The sequence below is a fragment of the Culex quinquefasciatus genome, chromosome 2, assembly GCF_015732765.1.
Source record: "Culex quinquefasciatus strain JHB chromosome 2, VPISU_Cqui_1.0_pri_paternal, whole genome shotgun sequence".
NCBI classification, from domain to species: domain Eukaryota; kingdom Metazoa; phylum Arthropoda; class Insecta; order Diptera; family Culicidae; genus Culex; species Culex quinquefasciatus.
The window spans coordinates 209,007,818-209,027,302 of record NC_051862.1 but is presented as its reverse complement, the minus strand read 5'-3'; the positions used below and the strand labels follow the sequence as shown (position 1 = coordinate 209,027,302).

Here is a 19,485-nt window from a genome sequence, read left to right as displayed (position 1 = left end):
TGATACCCATACTGTAAAAATTGAAATTTTGAGTATTTTTTTTTCAAAAATACGTAGTTTTGTGAAAATTTTTAATATTTTTTAAAAATGTTATTGTTACATCCATTTTGTATGAAAAAAACCTGATCATTTGATACCCATATTGCAATAACAATAAATTTTTGGTTTCTTTAGAGAAAAAAATATGCATTTTCGAAATACAGGAAAATTACGTATTTTTGTGAAAACTTTCATGGAATAATAATTTTAATGGATAGCTGACATCATCTCGATTCCAAAACACTATAATTTTCTGATGTTTGCATGATTTTTCGTACGATTAAAGCCAATGTCTCTTGAATATTTTCAAAGAATTCGAAATTATTTCAAACATTTTCAATTTTTATTAATAATTTCAATTCATTTAAATTAAATTCAATTAATTTCAAGTATATTCAATAACTTTCAATAAATTTGAATAAATTAAAATTTATTTCTATTGAATTGAAATAATTTCAAACAATTAAAAAAAATCAATTAATATCAAATAATCTTGAAAATTCTAAAATCATTCGAAATAATTTTATAAAATTTCAATTCTTAAAAAATAATTCCAAGTCATTTCAAAGAATTTCAAACATTCCAAAACATTTTAAATCATTTTAAATAAATTCAAATCATTTCCAATCTTTTTAATTGATTTTATTTAATTTTAAAGCAATTCTAATCATTTTTTAGTTTGATAATTGTTATAAAAAAGTAACTCCTTCGAGCCGGATTTGAACCAGCGACCTATGGATTACTATTTATAGACTCAAATCTACAGTCCACCGCTCTACCAACTGAGCTATCGAAGGCTACGAAAAGCAAACAAATTTCGATTGCCCAAATGGCACAGACTGTGTTTCGTCGGTTGTTTGCAAAGTCTACCAGCACAGTAAAATCAGCACCAAGTAGGGAGCGTCCAACCGAAAAAAAACAAGTTCAACGCGATCGCCTTTCTTTTGATTTGATGACCTCCGCGCGACCGAAAACTGAACCGTTACACGCGGAGCGGTGCAATTCGAACGCAACGCGCCTTCGATAGCTCAGTTGGTAGAGCGGTGGACTGTAGATTTGAGTGTGTAAATAGTAATCCATAGGTCGCTGGTTCAAATCCGGCTCGAAGGACTTTTTTCTAGGTGACCTTGTTGCAAAACGACATTCCTTTAATATTTTGATATTTTTATTCGATTAAAATTTTGTTTTCTTCTCCTTCCCAGCTCCCCGGAAACCACCGACCGCACTGTGCCAACTTTCAAGGATCAAACCCCCCAACTAACCTCCCCAACTACACCTCTGATACCTCACCATCAGCCGCCAGACCTCGTCCCCAGCAAACCCTCAAACGGCACAGCTATCCCACCCGCGGGAACTGCCGTCCCACCACCCTCAGTTGCGTCCTCCCGCACCACCCCCGCACCGGCCTCTGTCGTTTCACCCCGCTTCGAGCACGCCAAGCTTAAGGGTCTCGACGAGCGGGACCTGCTCGGGGACGGTGCTGGGTCGGAGGGCAGCACTACCGAGGATTACAACACGTGTACGGACAACTCGCGGCGGACGAATACCGCCGGTTCCGGGGGTGGATCGGGACCGGGTGCAGGATCGGGAGCAGGAGAAGGAGGAGCAACAGGCAAAGGTATATACAAAAGCACCCACGCCATTAGACCAACCACCAAACAAGTAACAGGTTCGAAGCCAATTCTTCAAAGAAGCAAAAAAAAATCCGTTGCACAATCACAGTTTGTTCGTCGCTGTCGTTTTTTATTGCTGTTGTTGCTGTTTGTTGATGTTTTTCAATGGTTTTTGGGAGAAGAACATTCGATTCGAGTTTTTCACAAGCAATCTTGAGGGAAAACTCAGGATATAGAAACACAGTTTGGTTATTTTGTTAATATTTGTTATTAGTTCTAATTACTCAAACTGTGTTTCCATCAAAGACAAAATTGTCCAAAATTCAAAAATATATTATCAGTACTGTACAAATTAGATGTTGATTGGCCATAAATGTATACATAACAAACAAGAGAAATGATATCCGATTAGATGTTTTCGCTTGCATTAGATTTCCTTGCCGCAGCCCATTTCCCAATTTTTACACGAATTCCTATTATTCCGATATCCATTAAAATTTCCCACAATTTTCCTCTTTTCTATCGATGTTATGCAAATACGTGGTACGTACGACGGCGTGTTGAAAATCGATGGCTATCTACATATTAATTGCCATTAATTCAATTACCCCCAGCTCGTTGAAGCCCACTCCCATCCGTTGTTTCTAGAAAACCCATCACATTACCTGCGCTTCATGGTTCCCCGCGTGGAGATCAGAATTTATCGGACTCGACACCCATACGCAATTCATTATCATCATTGGCAGTTTAAATCAAGGGGTGTTGTGTTGCACCCGTGTTGAACTCCCTGCGAGAGGTTTAAGGGTCTACTGGTGATAATATCGCTTTAATTTTCGTTTATTTATCGCACATTGCTGAATGTTTTTTCGTTTGAATTTGCGTGGTCAAGCAGCCGGCTGAATTGATGAAATTTTAAACTGCAAATTAATTTAAGTTAATCAATGTTTTTTTATTGATATTTATGGCGATAAATGTTCCATAACAATTGGCGTGAAATGTGTTGACTGTTATCGACGGAATATATTAAAAAAGGTTAAAAGACACCCATTAAACACCCCGATGTTAATCAAGATGAGTAATTCCACTGTAAATTTGCTTTGGTTTGGCTGAAACTGCGTGCACACATCCTGTTTGAGTTGTTCAGTAAAATTATATAAATTGGAAACACAAAAAAAAACAATTTATACATAGAAAAATTTCAAGTAGGTTTTATATTTTTTGATAAAAAAATAATTTGATTTTTTTTAAATATCCAAAATGCAGATGGTTAGCAAAAAAGAAGAGGATTTTAAAAAGATTTCAATACCTAAATCATCTCTTTTTAGCAGATTGTTTCTTAAATTTCCAATTGAAATGATTTTTCTTTTTATTTCACCTCTCCTATATTGAAGTCGACTTTAGTTAAGGGACGGAATATAATAAAAGTATTTGCAAATATTTAAACAGCTGTCAGTGCAAAAATGATAGCAAACTGGAAAACATCTGAAAATAAATTTTTCCTCCATTTATTATTTCAAAACGCTTTATCTCAGCAACTTTTTGTCAGGTTTTCGATGTTCTGAATTAAAAATTGTTGAGATTTTTTTTTAAATTTCATGAGCGTAGTTAACAAAAAACAAAAATAAACTATTTTTGACCCTTAATAGCCTTTCCTTTCCATCCTTTTTTTATTTTTCTTCAGGTTAGTGAATTTTCACGATTTCGCAGTTTTGATTCGTTCAGCTGCCTCGGTTTAGCACGGCCCAGTGCTTAACTGAAGCACAGAGCTTGTGGGAATTTGGCTTTATGGAAGACATTGGCTATAATCGTTAGAAAAATCACACTAAAATCGAAAAAAATATAGTGTTTTGAAATCGGAATGATGCCAGCTATCGATTGCACTTAAAATTATATGAAAATTTTAACAAAAATACGTACTTTTCCTGTATTTTGAAAATTTGATGTTTCTCAAAAAAAAAAATCAACATTATTGTTATTGCAAAATAAGTATCGTGAAAAACTCTATAATCAAGAATAACAAAAAATATATGTGGGTATAAAATGATAAAGATTTTTCATACATTTCGAAAGCAACATTTTTTTAAATACTTAAAAATTTCACAAAACTACGTATTTTTAAAAAAATAATCAAAATTTTAGTTTTTTACAATAAGGGTTTCATAAGATCGGATTTTTTTTCATTTATTTAGAATGCTACAACAGATTTTTTTTTTAATACAATTTTTTTTCACAAAAGTACGTATTTTTGAAATAAAACTCAAAATTTATTTTTTCTCAATATGGGTATCAAATAATGGATTTTTTTTACATTTCGAATGTAATAACAATATTTTTAAAAATTCAAAACAAAAATCACAAAAGTACGTCTATTCGAAAAAATACACTAAGTTTTAGTTTTACTTTTCAAATGATTGAGATTTTTTCATACATTTCGAATATGGTATCATAAAAAAATTCCCGAAACTACATATTTTTGAAAAAACACACCAAATGTCAGTTTTTTTTTCACAATAAGGGTATCAAACGATCGAGATTTTTCCATACATTTCAAAAATTGTGATGCAGTTTTTTGAAAAGACTCAAATTTTTCAGTATAATTTTTTTCAGAAAATACTTAAAATTTTCACAAAACTATAGGGCGTCCAATTTTCCCGGGTTTTGAAATTCCCGGGAAACGGGATAAATATTTTTGGAATCCCGGGAATTCCCGGGATCCCGGGAAATTTTTGAAGCAGTAATAAAATCTATGTTTTCATTATATTTGTTATGTTTTTCAAGCCTAAAATTACAGAATTAACTCAATACTGTTAATTGGTGATAATTTACACTTCAATCTTAACAAGGACAGCAGTTTTTAAGATAGCTTAAAACACATTAAAATCGCTTTTTGATGTGCTTTGGAATTTGAATGAACCGCAATTTTATATATATTTCTTTTTTATTTATTTATATAACATGACTACAAAAGCTTAAACAATTACATTGAAACTGTCTAAAACAACAACACTTTAGATAAGTTTAGAATTTTATGTTTTATATTAAAACGTATTTTAAAAATTATCCCTAAGTCACTACCGCCAACTGGAGATAATCGGGACTGCAGTCTGAATAGATACAGGAGATTTTAGAGCAATAAATTTGGAAATCGGTGTACTAATTGTTTTGTAATATTCCTGTTGTAACTAAAATCAATCAAAACAATCAGAACATTAAATAAATAAAATTCAATAGAAAATATTAAAAGCGCAAGGCGGATCTGTAAACTAAATTTTCATCAATTTTCCCTAACAAGCCAAATTAATGCTGATACATGCCGAATACAAATATGAATGCTTTAAAATTCTTATCGAGTCTAAGTATTGAACTATTCATCTAATTTCGGGAATTCCCGGGACAAAATTTAAAAAATCCCGGGATTCGGGAATTCCCGGTTTTGGAAACATCCCGGGATTTTTGTCCCGGGAATTCCCGGGATGGACGCACTACAAAACTACGTATTTTCAAAAACATGCTCCAAATTTCTGAGTTTCAAAATTTATTACATTCGAAATGTATATAAAATGCCGATCATTTGATACTCATATAGGGAAAAACAGAACCATGGAGTTTTTTTTCGAAAATACGTAGTTTTGTGAAAATTTTGCGTATTTTCAAAAAATGTTGTTTTCACATTCCAAATGTATGAAAAAATTCCATTCATTTGATACTAATATTGCAATAAACTGAAATTATGAGTATTTTTTGAAAAATACGTAGTTTTGTGAAAATGTTGAATATTAAAAAAAAATTATCATTACATTCCAAATGTATGAAATAATCCCAATCATTTGATACTAGTATTGCAAAAACCTTAAATTTTCAGTATTTTTTAGAGAATACGTAGTTTTGTAAAAAAAAAATAGTATTTTGAAAACAATTGTATGACCAAAACATGATCAGTTAATACCCATATTGCAATAACAAATATTTTGAGTTTTTTTTAAGAATTAAAAAAATTGCATTTTCAAAATACAAGAAAAAAACTTTTTTGCATCCTCCGTATGCGGTGCTAAACCGAGGCATGACAGTACGTAAAAAATTGAGACTATTTGCGAAATTTTGTTGAATTTGACATTGAATGAAGATTAAAACGACTTGTTAAAATATTTTTTCAAATGTTTCAAATGTAAGTATTTAACTTAATTTGACATGTCAAGATTTTTATACATTGGTTCAATTTTTCGAAAGGTTTTTATACATTGCACAGTGGGCAAAAACGGGTGAAAAAACGGATCTTTTGATTCCGTCAGTTTCTGCCTGTCAAAAGTATCATTTTTAATGTAAAAAATTACGAGGAATCGATTGGTGGTACTCTCATTAGCGGCAAATGACGAGAAGTGGTCCATTTTACCCCATTTTGCCTTTTTTAGGGTGTTTTTCTTGAATATCTTCAACTGCCGTAGTTTGCCGCACTTTTAAAGTATCTTATTTTATGTAAAAAATCACGAGAAATCGATTAGTGATACTCTTAATAGCGGAAAATGATGTCAAGTGCCCATTTTGCCCCATTTACCCCTTATTTATGTGTTTTTCATTAATATCTTGAATTACTGTAGTTTCCTGCAGTTTTAAAGTATGTTATTTTATGTAGAAAATCGTGAGGAATCGATTTGTGACATTTTCATTGGCGGCAAATGACAGCAAGGGCTGATTTTGCCCGAGTTACCCCATTGTATGTGTTTTTCGCCAATATCTCTAATTGCCGTTGTTTTTACACTTTGAAAGGATACTATTTTATGTAAAAAATCACGAGAAATCGTTTGATGACACTCTCATTGGTGGCAAATGACGGCAAGAGTCCATTTTGCCCCATTTAGCCCCTTTCTAATGTGTTTCTCGAAAATACCTTGAAATTACATTATTTCTTACAGTTTCAACGTATATTATTTTTTGTAGAAAATCACGAGGAATCGGTTGGTGGTGTTCTCATAAGCGGCAAATGACGGCAAATGCTCGTTTTGCCCCATTTACCCCATTTAATGTATTTTCTTTAATATCTTGAATTGACGTGGTTTTCCAAACTTTAAATAAAAGTTATTTTATGCAGAAAATCACGAGGAATCGATTTAGAACACTCTAAATTGCGGAAAATGGCGAAAAGGGCCCATTTTACCCCATTTACTCCCTCTTGAAATGTTTTTCGTGAATATCTTAATCGTACTGTGCATTCTACAGTAACATTGTTGTAAACTGTATTGGAAATCACGACACGTTTAATATATTGACTAAAAACACATGAAATGGGCAAAATAGGCCCTTTTCGCCATTTGCCGCAAATAAGATTGTTCTAAATCGATTCCTCGTAATTTTCTGCATAAAATAACATTTGTATAAAGTTTGGAAAACCACGGCAATTTAAGATATTAAAGAAAATACATAAAATGCGGTGAATGTGGCAAAACGAGCCTTTTCCGTTTATAAGAACATCACCAATCGATTCCTCGTGATTTTCTACAAAAAAAAAAATACGTTGAAACTGTAAGAAATAATGTAATTTCAAGATATTTACGAAAAACTTATTAAAAGGGGTTAAATGGGGCAAAATGGGCCCTTGCCATCATTTGCCACCAATGAGAGAGTCACCAATCGATTTCTTGTGATTTTTTACATAAAATGTATACTTTCAAAGTGTAAAAACAACGGCAATTAAAGATATTGGCGAAAAACACATACAATGGGGTAACTGGGGCAAAATGGGCCCATGCTGTTATTTGCCGTCAATGAAAATGTCACAAATCGATTCCTCGCGATTTTCTACGTAAAATAACATACTTTAAAACTGCAGGAAACTACAGTAATTCAAGATATTAATGAAAAACACATAAATAAGGGCTAAATGGGGCAAAATGGGCCCTTGCCGTCATCTGCCGCTATTGAGAGTGTCACCAATCAATTTCTCGTGATTTTTTACATAAAATAAGATACTTTAGAAGTGCGGCAAACTACGGCAGTTGAAGATATTCGAGAAAAACACCCTAAAAAAGGCAAAATGGGGTAAAATGGACCACTTCTCGTCATTTGCCGCTAAGGAGAGTACCACCAATCGATTTCTCGTAATTTTTTACATTAAAAATGATACTTTTGACGGCATCAAAAGATCCGTTTTTTCACCCGTTTTTGCCCACTGTGCATTGGTTCAATTCGAATAACACAAGAAAAATGTAAATATTTTATGAAAAAAATTCTTATCTTTATGAATCTGGAAGAATAACTTTTTTATTAATCTGATTTAATAATTTAGAAATCTTTCGTGTTATTATAATTTAAAAACTACTAGCTTCACATAATTTGTGACAATATTTTTGAGGTAATAAAAGATTCATAAAAAAATAAAGGTTTGAAAAAAACGTTGTAAATTTTCTAACATAGATTAAAACATTTTGTACACCCGTGATTTTTTTTTCAATTGTTTTTAAATTATGGTTCTCATGAAAATCGTGATTTTAACGTAAAAAGTCACTGAGCCTAGTCATTGAGAAGCACCCCAAAAGATTCAACAAGATAAAAAAAAATCTTTAAAATACTCCGTTTTGTTAACAAAAGCAATCAGTATTTTATGAAACTGTTTGGAGATGAATCTGCGGAACTGTACAAAAAAATTGCCTGTGCATTATACATCGTTTACTTTAAACAAGGTTTCTTAGAATTCTATAAAAAAGACTGAATTATTTAAAAATTGATAGCTGATAATCTTGCGATACGTAGCGGAACAGCATCTAATTCCAGCGTGACTCTAATGCTGTCACATCAGCACTTTGAAATTCGATTACAACTCATTAATATCGTTTTCAATTGAAATCGAGAGTCTCCTACATCATTTTAGATTTTTTCTTATGGTTTAACAAAATAACAGAATTTACAAAACTGAAAATTAATTCAGGCATTAAAATCAAGAAACAATTAAAAGATTAATTTCATTCTCATAGAAATTAGACGTGTTGAAAAAAGTATCATACTTAAACGATTTTTGAAACCCCATCTTCCTAACATACCTATTTGTCAAAAATAAAAAAATTGCTCAAAATCCTCTTCTTTGATTGAACATTTTAGTATTTTCGTTCGTCATGAAACACCTATGGAAAAAATATCTGTTAAAATAAAAAAACTGAGTTGGATTACTAAATGATTACTAATTTTGAAGTGCATGGACGGTGTGCATAAAGTTTCAGTCAAAAATACAATCAATATCAATTCAATTTAGACGCAGAATTACTCAGCTCAAAATATGTGTAAATATTATAACCAAATTAGAGCCTCGTTGCATAAAAACTCCTGCTTTGCCAATTAACCAGCCTTGTTCGTCTAAAAAATCACAAATTCACAAGCAACTAACATTCCCATCTTACATCCCAACCCCTCAAAAAGCCCACGTAACACTGGAAGGATCCTCCTTCGAGAGTGCCTCCTCCATGTACAGCTTGGCCCGCGTGGACGCCATCTGCGAGGACACTCCCCCGATCGAGGAGCGAGGTTCCTCCTCCGGAATCCCCCAGATCCCACCCCTGCCAAAGCCCTCGCCAGCGCACTCGGTCAGTAGCAGCAGCAGCGAAAGCTTCAAGCGGACTTCTTCGGCCGCCGCCACAGCCACCTCCATCAAGAAGACCTCACCATCGCGACCAACTATACCGAAGATACTGCCAGGAAAGGTTAAGGTAAAGCCGGAATCGATTTCCGACGACGAACGGAGCGAGAAGCGGTACTCTTCGTCGCACGACGAGAAGGACCTGAAGGGAAGTTTGGCTAGGCCTGGACGGCGGGGTCGGGACTGGAACGAGGAGGAGCGTCGGAGGAAAAAGAGTACTTTTAAGCTGGAGTTTGACAAGGATTCGATTAAGACTTACACGACGCCGATGTTGAGGCAGCCCAGTCCGGGGTTTAAGAAGCTGTCGCCGGAGGATAAGGGAGCGATGAACGTGTTGGACGGGACGAGTCCTAGTAGCAAGCAGAAGCGATTTCGGCCTAAGACTAGAAAGTCACCACGATCGCGGACGGCAACTGGGGATGAAGCTGGCACTCCTATGCGGCGAAGCAAGACTCCGTTGATTCGAAGTCCTGAGAAACCCCAGGGATCGACGATCCCAACGCACGTCGTAGTTCCCAAGTTGAGTCCGGCGCAGTACTACTCCCAGCTGAAGAGTCCTCCCGCAACTACGGGATCTCCTAGAAAGGCGAAAATCTCCCCCGATCAACAACGACTGAAAGCGATCTCGACGGAATCACTCCGTTCGGTTTCTCCAGGATCGGATTCCGTGTTCTACAGCGAAGCGGACGCCCTGTCCCACTCGGAAGCACAAGTAGGTTCCCAGCGATCTCGTGTCACTTTTAAAAGAACTAACCTTTCTCTACCTTCCCAAGGCGCACTGCCATCACTGTGGAAAGGAGGTTGCGGAGCAAGCTGGAACCACAACCAGCGTCCCCGGGGAATCCGAAGAATCCCTTGGGACGTTGACGCTGGATTCGACCGACGGTGATCGACCGGACATTGTGCAACCTCCGGAGGGTTTCGCCGACTCGCCGGACTGTACCAAGACGCCGCACCACCGCCTGTACAAGAAGATGGACAAGCGATTTCGCTCCGAAGATCGACACGCCGACCGATCGCGACACTTCAAGTCACGGCAGGAGTACCGAGCGAAGGTAAGACGGTGAGGTGAAGGTTGTGAGCTTCTAAACTTAAGGGTATTTCTCCCTCGAGCAGAGCGAAGAACGTAACAAGGAGGATCCCGAGTCCAGCGGATCGCTACGACCCGCAGGATCTTCACCTTGTGTCGCGCCTGTAGCTCCGTACAGCGAACACCAGGTGGAGCCCGAGCAGGGCGTTTACCACGGAAACTATCGGGCGGGCCTGTGGATCTGCATCGCCGATCGGGACGTTTGGCGACGGAACGATCTGCCCGGGAGTGGCGGTGAGGGGAGCTTCGATCGACCTCCACGGGAAGCGGGAGCCGATCGGCGCGGGTCAACGGATTCCGAGAAGGAGTTCCGCAAAAAGTACCAAGCCATCACGCACCGGCTGGTGCACCGCAAGTCCTGCGTCGAGATGTACCGACGCCAGAACACCAATAGCTTTGGTGAGTAGGAACTTGATCTTGGGTAGACGATCAGCTGATCGCAGAATTCTTCCAGAAACTGACAAAACGGTTGTGGTGAATCGCAAGTCCGGTGAGTTTGGCTTCCGGATTCACGGGTCCAAGCCGGTGGTGGTGTCGGCAATCGAGCCGGACACGCCGGCGGAGAGTTCTGGTTTGGAGGTCGGGGATATCGTCCTGTCGGTGAATACGATATCAGTGATCGATAAGAGCCACTCGGAGGTGGTGAAGATCGCTCACGCCGGCAGTGATACGTTGCAGTTGGAGGTGAATTCTAGACTAAATCAGACTTGTAATCTTGAACTGACCAACTTCGCTCCGCAGGTTGCCCGCACAATCGGTGTCCTGTCACCGCTGGAGGACAGCACGGCTAATCCGGCAATCTACGCCGGTTTCCTGTGGCGTCAATCGACTACAACCCCGGGCAAGTGGGTCCGGCGGTGGTTCTCACTGCGGCCGGATCACTGCATGTACTACTACAAGTCGGAGGCGGTAAGTTCTTGGGCTCGATCAAGTGTTCGTGACTATAGCTGTGGAGCTTCGTTACAGGACAACCAACCGATCGGAGCGGTGATCTTGACGAATCACAAAGTAGAGCGGCTTACAGTGGAGGGTGCTGGACGGCCGTTTGCGTTCGCCGTTGATACGGAAGAGGGTACCAAGGTTCAGCTGGCGGGAGATACCGAGGAAGCTGCAAGTCGCTGGATGGCGATCATTGGGCATGCTGCCCAGCAGAGTGATCCCTGGTTGGAGAACAGGTAATAACATGATAACGGACTTCTTGAAGATCATGAACTTAAAATGGGTATTGTCTTGGTGTTACAGTGCTCGCAACCTGCGGCTTTCGCCCAGTGGGATCGGCAAGCCGGACTGCATCGGACCGTTGACGAAGCTGGGCAGCAAGTGGCGATCGTGGACCAAGCGGTACTGCGTGCTGAAGGATGCTGTGCTGTACTTCTACCACGAGGCGAACAGTAAAAACGCTTTCGGTAACCTAACCTTCCTAAACCATTTCTGAGCTCAAAACTAACTTTTTGGGACGATCTTTTTTCTTCGGTACAGGTATGGCCTGTCTGCAGGGCTACCGGGTGCAACCGTCGTCCGCTGGCGGTAAGAAGTATGCCTTCGAGATTGTTCCGCCAGAGCTGACGCTGCGACACTACTACTTCCACACCGACACCGAGATGGATAAGAAGCGGTGAGTAGATTTTTGATTTTGTTTTTTTTTTTTCAAGTTTCAATGATATCAGGGTTACTGATGGCATCTATCAAAGTTTTGTTTTTAAACTTAAGTTATTTTGATGGTTTTTACTTACATTTACGGTAAAATAATTATTTTTCAATTTTAATTTTGTTTGGCTTGTGTTGCAGTAATTTTGTGTCGAATTTTAGTTTTTTGTTAAATATGGGGAAGATATATTGATTTGATATATTGATTGATTTAGCACTATTATTTTAAAGTGACAATAAGTAGGCCATTTCATCACTGAAGAATGACATTAAAACTTAATGCCTACCTACAAAAACGAAATTGCTAAAACATATTTCTGGGACATGAACACCTAAACTCCTAAGCTCGATAAAAAGAGCTAGTTCTCGAGCTCGGTAGTTTAGGTGTTAATAGGACAAGATGTTTTCAGAATATCTGTTATCATGAATGTCATTTAGAAATCTCAAACCGTTGTTTGAAATGAAGGAAAAATCAAACCCTTATATGTTGAATTAAAATCAATAAATCCTAAGTCCAATTTTGAAAATTTAAATTATTGTTACGAGGTTAGATAAGTGAATTCAATTTTTTGTTCTAATCAATTCATTTTATTTGTTCCAATCAAGGTTGTTAATCAATAAAATTATCGTCTAACGATAACGATAATGGTTTTCGTTATCGTCATTTCGATGATTCTATCGGCGATGATGGACGATAACTCATTTTCAAAATCTTTCTAAAATCGACTTTATTCAACCATATCAATTTATATTTTCAATGCTTTCACTAACAATATATTTTTTGAAAATTTAGTAGGTTTAACAGTATGAATACTCAAAATTGTTCACAAAATTCCGTATTTTTTCGAAAGTACTCAAATTTTCATAATTTGCAATTTGATTATCAAACAAAGTGAAATTTGGTGTGCTCTTTCACTTTTTTATAGTTAATTGGAAAATACTGAAATTTTCACAAAATACCGTATTTTTTCGAAAATACTACAATTTTCAATATTTGCAATTTGGGTGTCAAACGAATTAAAATTTGTTATGCATTTTCATAATTATTGGATTCTTTTTTTTAAATACTTAAATTTTCTCAAAATGTCATTTTTTCGAAGGTACTTTAATTTTTATAATTTCAAATATGGGTACCAAATGAAGTTTAATTTTGTATGATTTTTCACTTATTAGAGTTTTCTTTAAAAAAAAACTATTTTTTTCACAAAATACGTATTTTTAAAAAAATACTCAAATTTTCAAATTTGTCAACTTGGATATCACACGAAGCGTAATTTTTTACGTTTTTTCACCTTATTAAAGTTTTTTTGAAAATACAAAAAAAATCACAAAATACCGTAATTTTTGAAAATACTAAAATTTTAAAAATTTGCAAGAATTAAACTAAGTAAAAAAATGTATGCATTTTTAAACAATTACAGTCTTTTTAGGAATATACAAAGAAAAAAAAACAAAACACCAGTTGTAGAGTTTTCTTTTATTTAAAAACTAATTTTTTTTACAATATACAGTATTTTTCGAAAATACTAAAAAATTTCAAAATTTGCATGATGAATATCCAACGAAGCGAAATTTTTTTAACGCTTTTCCACCTTATTGAAGCTATTTTTTGGAAAATACATTTTCGAAAATACAAACAACAATCAAATTTTCAAATTCAGTATGCGTTTTGACTTTATTACAGTTATGTTTTGCTGAAAACTTTTTTTAAATTGAGTATTTTCGAAAAAACCCTGTTTTGTAAAAAAATGAGAATTTTCTAAAAAAATCAGTTGATTGTAAAAACTTTAAAAAATATTTCGAATATTGAAAATTTTTGTATTTTTGGAATAAAAACGGTATTTTGTAAAAATGTTAGTTTTTAACAAAAAAAACTCTAAACAACAGAAAACGCAAACACAATTTCGCTTCGTTTGAAACCGATTCCGTACAGGTATCAAACGAAGCGAAATTGTGTTTGCGTTTTCTCTTGTTTAGAGTTTTGTTTTTGTTTAAAACTTACATTTTCACAAAATACCGTATTTTTTCTAAAATACTCAAATTTTAAATATTTGGAATATAGGTAGCAAACGAAGCGGAATTGTTTATGCTTTTTCAACTTTCTGTAGTTTTTATTTTGGAGTATTTTAAAATTCTCACAAAATTCCGTATTTTTCAAAAATACATAAATAAAAAAAATAATCAAAAAAATGGTTTTCAGCACTTTGGTTATTATGGAAATTTTTAGTTATTTTATTTTGTTCCTAAGCTGATCAGTTCAAGATTGGGAATAGAGTTTTTGGGTGCTTAAAAAATGGTGTAAATCAACTGAAGGAAAAAAGTTACAAAATAACCTTCGAAACAGTTTATTTTTATTTGATTTCGGGAACATTTGCAATACAACATTACAATGAATTATGGATTTAATCATTAAATGCAATCTTTTGATTTCTCAAGAAAAATATTTTTATGTCTTTCTCAAGGACAAGACACTTTTTTGGTAATCTGAAGATAATTAGATTTGCATTGTAAAAAAATCATCATCATGTTTTATTGAGCACAATATAAGACAAAATAGCTCCGATGTTAATTATGGTAGAATCAATTTCCATTTTCTCAAGCACTTGAATATATCAATATTCAATTTTCTTTGCAAGAATTGAAAAGCTTCAAGACGGATTAAATCTTTACCAAACCACTACCAAGAAATCATAAATCAAAACTCAAACTGAAAATCCGACTTTCCATCTTTCCCTCACCGCCCATCATTCTGAAATCTGCAGCTGGGTCGCCGCCCTGGAATACTCGATAGACCGGTGGATGAAGGCCGGCTGAAATACGCTGAAACGGTACGAGCAACTCGTATAGTACACGTTTCACCGCGGTCCCCTCCTCAACAGTCTCCTTGATGACGAGCAGCACAGCTTTCGTTCCGTTTGAAAGCTGCATCCCATTTTTTCCAGTCAGGCCACCGTTTCGACGAGCCGAGAGCACAGAGCCAAAGTACGAGCCAAGCATTTATCGATGTTTCTAGGTAAATCGAAGAACCTTTTGGGTATGATTTTTGTACAGCTGAACGGGTAGCGAACCCGATGCTCAATTTACTGTCGTAGTTTGATTTTTTGGAGAAATTTTCTTGTTTTGTTGCGAAAAAGACAGAAATTTAAGAGCATACCGGAAACTGCAGCCAACGAACTGAAGCAAGTAAGAAAACCCGTTGTTGTAACGAACGAAAATACGATAGAAAAATCAAAAGAAATTACGCACATTTTTCGAAAAAAAAACACACACACACGCTTACAAGTTCAAAGCATCGTAAATGTATTGACTAGTAAGGTGGGAACCGGAAATTCATAAAATTCACAGCAAAACAAAAAAAAAACAAACTTATTAATATATCAATGTAATGTATTCTAAACTAAAAAGCCAGATCGTCGTCCGCGAAATGTGTCACAGAGTTGTGAAACTTGGGTGCGGTGCAAAAGAAGTTAGCTCTCAAGCCTGTTGAATACTTAGAATAGTGTTTAAAGAAGCTGCAATGAATCGATGTGTACTTAGAACGAGAACGAACCAGAAACAAAAAACCGGAAAATGTCTTATGTGAAAGAGTGTAATTATTTGATTATTTTTTACCTAGCATAAACAAAATAAAAAGACATGAAAAAACGTGCAGTAAGTGTTACGAATAAGTCCGAGAGTCGCGAAAGAATCGATGTTTAGAGCTTTAAACTAATTTTGTTGAAAAAAATAAAAAAAGAAGCAAAGAAAAAGCTGGAACAGTGTTTATCTAAATGTTGGAAGTAAGGTCGAGAACAAACCGCAAGTTTGAGCAAAAGTTTGTTTCTACGTCATCGAAGAATTATAAAAAGTTAGAAAATCATATCAAATTTATTAGAATAGAGCTACATGTTAAATGTCAAACTTTGGAATGATATATTTTGGGGCTGATGGTTGAATCATTCTAAAGTTTGACAATTTCATCTTTTCAAATCATAATAATCGTACGAAACTTTGCAAAAAAGTAAATAGAATATGCGATTTGGTTTCTTTTACAGGATTGAGTTTTGGAAAAAAAATCAATTAAATTTAATTTCATGTTTAAAAAGTTGCTAATTTTCTTTAACATTTTGAAAAAGATGTGATTGTAATTTATTTATTTCAAAAATTCAAATATACTTATGCATTCATTTGAAATTTAATTCTTTCGCTAAAAACAAATCTTATTAAAAATCTCATAAACCATAGTCCAGCAATTGAAAAGTACCCCAACTTTCATCAGTATTTGCCAAAAATTTCACGATAAAGTTATTTTTAGACTGATATCGATACGGGTTTATTCGAAACTAGAAGCCAAGAACAAACACGAACAAAAAAAACTCACCAACATACATGGAGCTAAATGCCATCGATGCATCGCTTACCATTAGAAACTATTTTGTATTTAAACTAATTGTCAAAAAGTTCGACGAAAGTTGGGACACTTTTCGATCGCTGAAGAGGACGCATTAAATAAAAAAAATGATAAAGAAATAAAGTGCTTTTGGTCATCGTGACAACTAATTTTTGAGTAGAGTAAAAAACAAACCTTTCACCTTTCCCATCCCCTCGCTATAGACAGGATATTCAGAGGATTCTATCTTTTTCTGGAACTTTCACAACGCAAGAATTCAAACTCATTATCGCACCAGGAACCGATCGACAATAAAATGTCTGTTAAAAAATTTCCACGTGCTTTTCAGCAAACCATTTCACAAACTGTTTTCACTGTGCAAACAATAAAGCAAGCAGAATCTTCTGAATCAGGTTTCCAACCAGAACCCCAACGGCGGCAATTTTTAAGCAGAAGATCCTACCTCCAAAACTCACAATTTTCCCCCATTTCCCCCCCGTAAGAAGTGGATCTGTTGAAAACACCACTGACGAGAGCCAAATAAAGTCGTAGAACGAATGACCTTAACAAAATCTGGTAAATAAAAACGTTGAATCGATAAACTAAATTTAAAAAGAGTAGCTAAACGTTGCGATTAAAATGATTTTTTTAAAAAAAGAAGGCGTCGAAAATCTAATATGTAAACTATTTGAGATAATTATAGCATAGTTCAAGTTTTATAGAAAGTATATACCGTCAGAATAGAGAAAAAAAGTGAAGCTAAAGCTAGAGCAAATGTTCCATTGTAAATGAGCGTTCTGGCAAGAGCATTTACTAGTACCATTCGAGCAAAAGATGCGAGCAAGTCCCATAAATCGAATAGTTATTTAGTGCAATGTTCAAAGTTTTATTTGAATGATGGTGTAATAAGATTAAATAAAGCAACTCACTCTCATTCATACGAAGACGAATCTCACACGAAAGAAAATAAAAAAAAAAACTGCAAACACTTTAACAAACCTAACTGGCACTCATCTATCGATAGATAAAAAATAATATCAATTACTACTTAATCGTAACAAAACCACAAACACTGTATCGAATCTACGGATGTTGGAAATATTCAGCAACATAAAACGAATAAGACACAAGAAATACCAAAAGTCACAAGAGCTGCACAGGCTCGAAGCACTGCCAAATGTGAACCAGTGAAAACCAATTGTAGCAAGACGAAGCGTAAAGATCGATCCACCTGGAAGAAAGTGTCAACGAAAAGGTGGAAGCGTGACAGGAGGAGGAGACAGAAGAGGAAAGTGAAAAAAAATATATTTAAAAATGAAAAAGGTGCGACTTAGACCAACTACTAGAACCAAAAACAAAACAAACAAAAACATGTGAGATTACACTGAAATATAGGCGAATAATACAATGAAACAGATATTAAGCAATGTTTTTTTTCTCTCTGATAAAAGTTATCACATATCCTGAATCAATTTTAGCGTAATCAAGAGCATCTTCTTCTTAAATTCAACGCTTCTCAATCGGTAAGTAGTACTTTTTCATAGAAATTTAGCCTTAAATAAAAAAACATGTTCACAATAAGTTTAACAATACAATTCAAGTTTACTATCGAATTATCCAATTACATTTAAACAATAATTAAAATACTAAAATTTATTAATTTTATATATTTTTACAGGTAACAAAATATGTCAAATGTGTTTAAAAGTGCAAAACTAATCCAAAATGTAAATGAAAAATTGAAAGAAATAATACAAAATGAGGGTAAATAGTTTTCTATCAATCATTTAATTTAAGCTAATTTTATTGGTAAATGTGTTGTATTTTTGTTTAAATAAGTCACCTGAAGATTAAAGAGAAAAAATAACAAACATAAGGCCATTACAATTTTTTATTAATGTTAAGACTTTTGACTGAGACTGGGCTCGAGAATAGGAACGCCAAATATCAACATTCTCAATTTCATGTCAAATTTTTAAAAAATGTAAGCGTGAAGTCTGATAAATTGCATAATCCAAACGTAAACATATTCTATGGGACTAATGTTTTCAAATTAAGATATTTATACCCTTCAAAACAGAAAATTAAAAATAAATAATGTTGGATGTTTTCGATCAGTTTAAAAATGTTTTCCAATCTTTTTGTGTGATGCAATCCAATATTGATAACATTGATTGATACTCCAATTTTTCAGAAAGGTTCCTTTAAAAAAATATTGCGTGTTGGAACCGGGATGACTTTTTACAAAATTTTCACATCGATGCTAATTTATCAAAAGATTCTTATTTGTTTTTGCTATCAAATCTAGACAAATAATGAAAACACTTTAATTAAACTATTGAACTGTTTTTATGTTCTAGTTCTCATAAATTTTGAAAATAGTCATGATTATGGAAAAATACTCTCACAAAACTACGAACATTTTGAAAAAACAACATTATTATTATTAGGTCCAAACGACGTCCCATACAAAGGGGTATGCCCTGTTCGTGGACTCGCTCTTAAAACATTTCTAATGTAAAATAATAAAAACAAACTATTTTTAACAAAGTCCTGAACCTTTTCTGTTTTTTTTACGATATGATAATCATTCAGTTAGATATTGAAGTGTATTTCAAAAGTAAAATAGTAGTTTATGCAACAAGTTGCAAAAAGTTGATTTTTTTAGAACAAGTCATACATTAATCCAACCGAGTTGCTTACAACATTTTCTGAAATTCTGAAAATCGCGTTTTGGACGGAATTTTATGTTAAACATCCATATGTTAAGTAATTTCACCATTCGAATCTTAAAAATAATGAAAAATGTCGCTGTTCGATACAAGTGCTGAAGAGTTCAACTGCTGAAACTTGTAGTGAAAGAAATTAATTATCCATTCCCTACCAAAAATAACAGAATCGAATAGAAACACTTTTCAAAATAAATGCTGAAAAGTTCTAAGTGTCAGCACAGCAATGGATGCTGAAAATTTGAACATTGTTTTGATTTAAACGGTGGATTGTTTAAATACATTTGACTTACAATTCCATTGAACCGTTGCAGGACGTGTTTTTTTTTCAGCACTCATCGTATTTATCCAACTCGATAACCCTTGTTGGATAAGTG

General features: G+C 34.8%; 1 protein-coding gene and 2 non-coding genes across 11 annotated transcripts in view; 2 read left to right on the top strand and 1 right to left on the bottom strand.

Moving 5' to 3' along the window:
* The window catches only part of LOC6050917, a 363,016-nt gene extending 345,214 nt beyond the window's left edge, over window positions 1–17,802 (top strand). For 7 of the 9 annotated variants that reach the window (XM_038256308.1, XM_038256312.1, XM_038256316.1 and 4 more), the window contains 10 exons: window positions 1,242–1,708; window positions 9,057–9,985; window positions 10,047–10,328; window positions 10,390–10,762; window positions 10,818–11,047; window positions 11,105–11,272; window positions 11,330–11,538; window positions 11,606–11,769; window positions 11,843–11,978; window positions 14,773–17,802. In XM_038256308.1, the coding sequence (XP_038112236.1) occupies window positions 1,242–1,708; window positions 9,057–9,985; window positions 10,047–10,328; window positions 10,390–10,762; window positions 10,818–11,047; window positions 11,105–11,272; window positions 11,330–11,538; window positions 11,606–11,769; window positions 11,843–11,978; window positions 14,773–14,824 (3,010 nt within the window). In that variant the 3' untranslated portion in view covers window positions 14,825–17,802. The remainder of the gene's footprint in view (window positions 1–1,241; window positions 1,709–9,056; window positions 9,986–10,046; window positions 10,329–10,389; window positions 10,763–10,817; window positions 11,048–11,104; window positions 11,273–11,329; window positions 11,539–11,605; window positions 11,770–11,842; window positions 11,979–14,772) is intronic. The other 2 variants (XM_038256309.1, XM_038256310.1) reach the window with 2 other exon arrangements.
* Window positions 744–836, bottom strand: Trnay-gua. The gene is made up of 2 exons: window positions 800–836; window positions 744–779 (listed from the first exon to the last, which is right to left on the bottom strand). It is a non-coding gene; the product is annotated as a tRNA-Tyr (tRNA).
* On the top strand, window positions 1,057–1,149 carry Trnay-gua. Its single transcript has 2 exons — window positions 1,057–1,093; window positions 1,114–1,149. It is a non-coding gene; the product is annotated as a tRNA-Tyr (tRNA).
* Window positions 17,803–19,485: the final 1,683 nt, after the last annotated feature.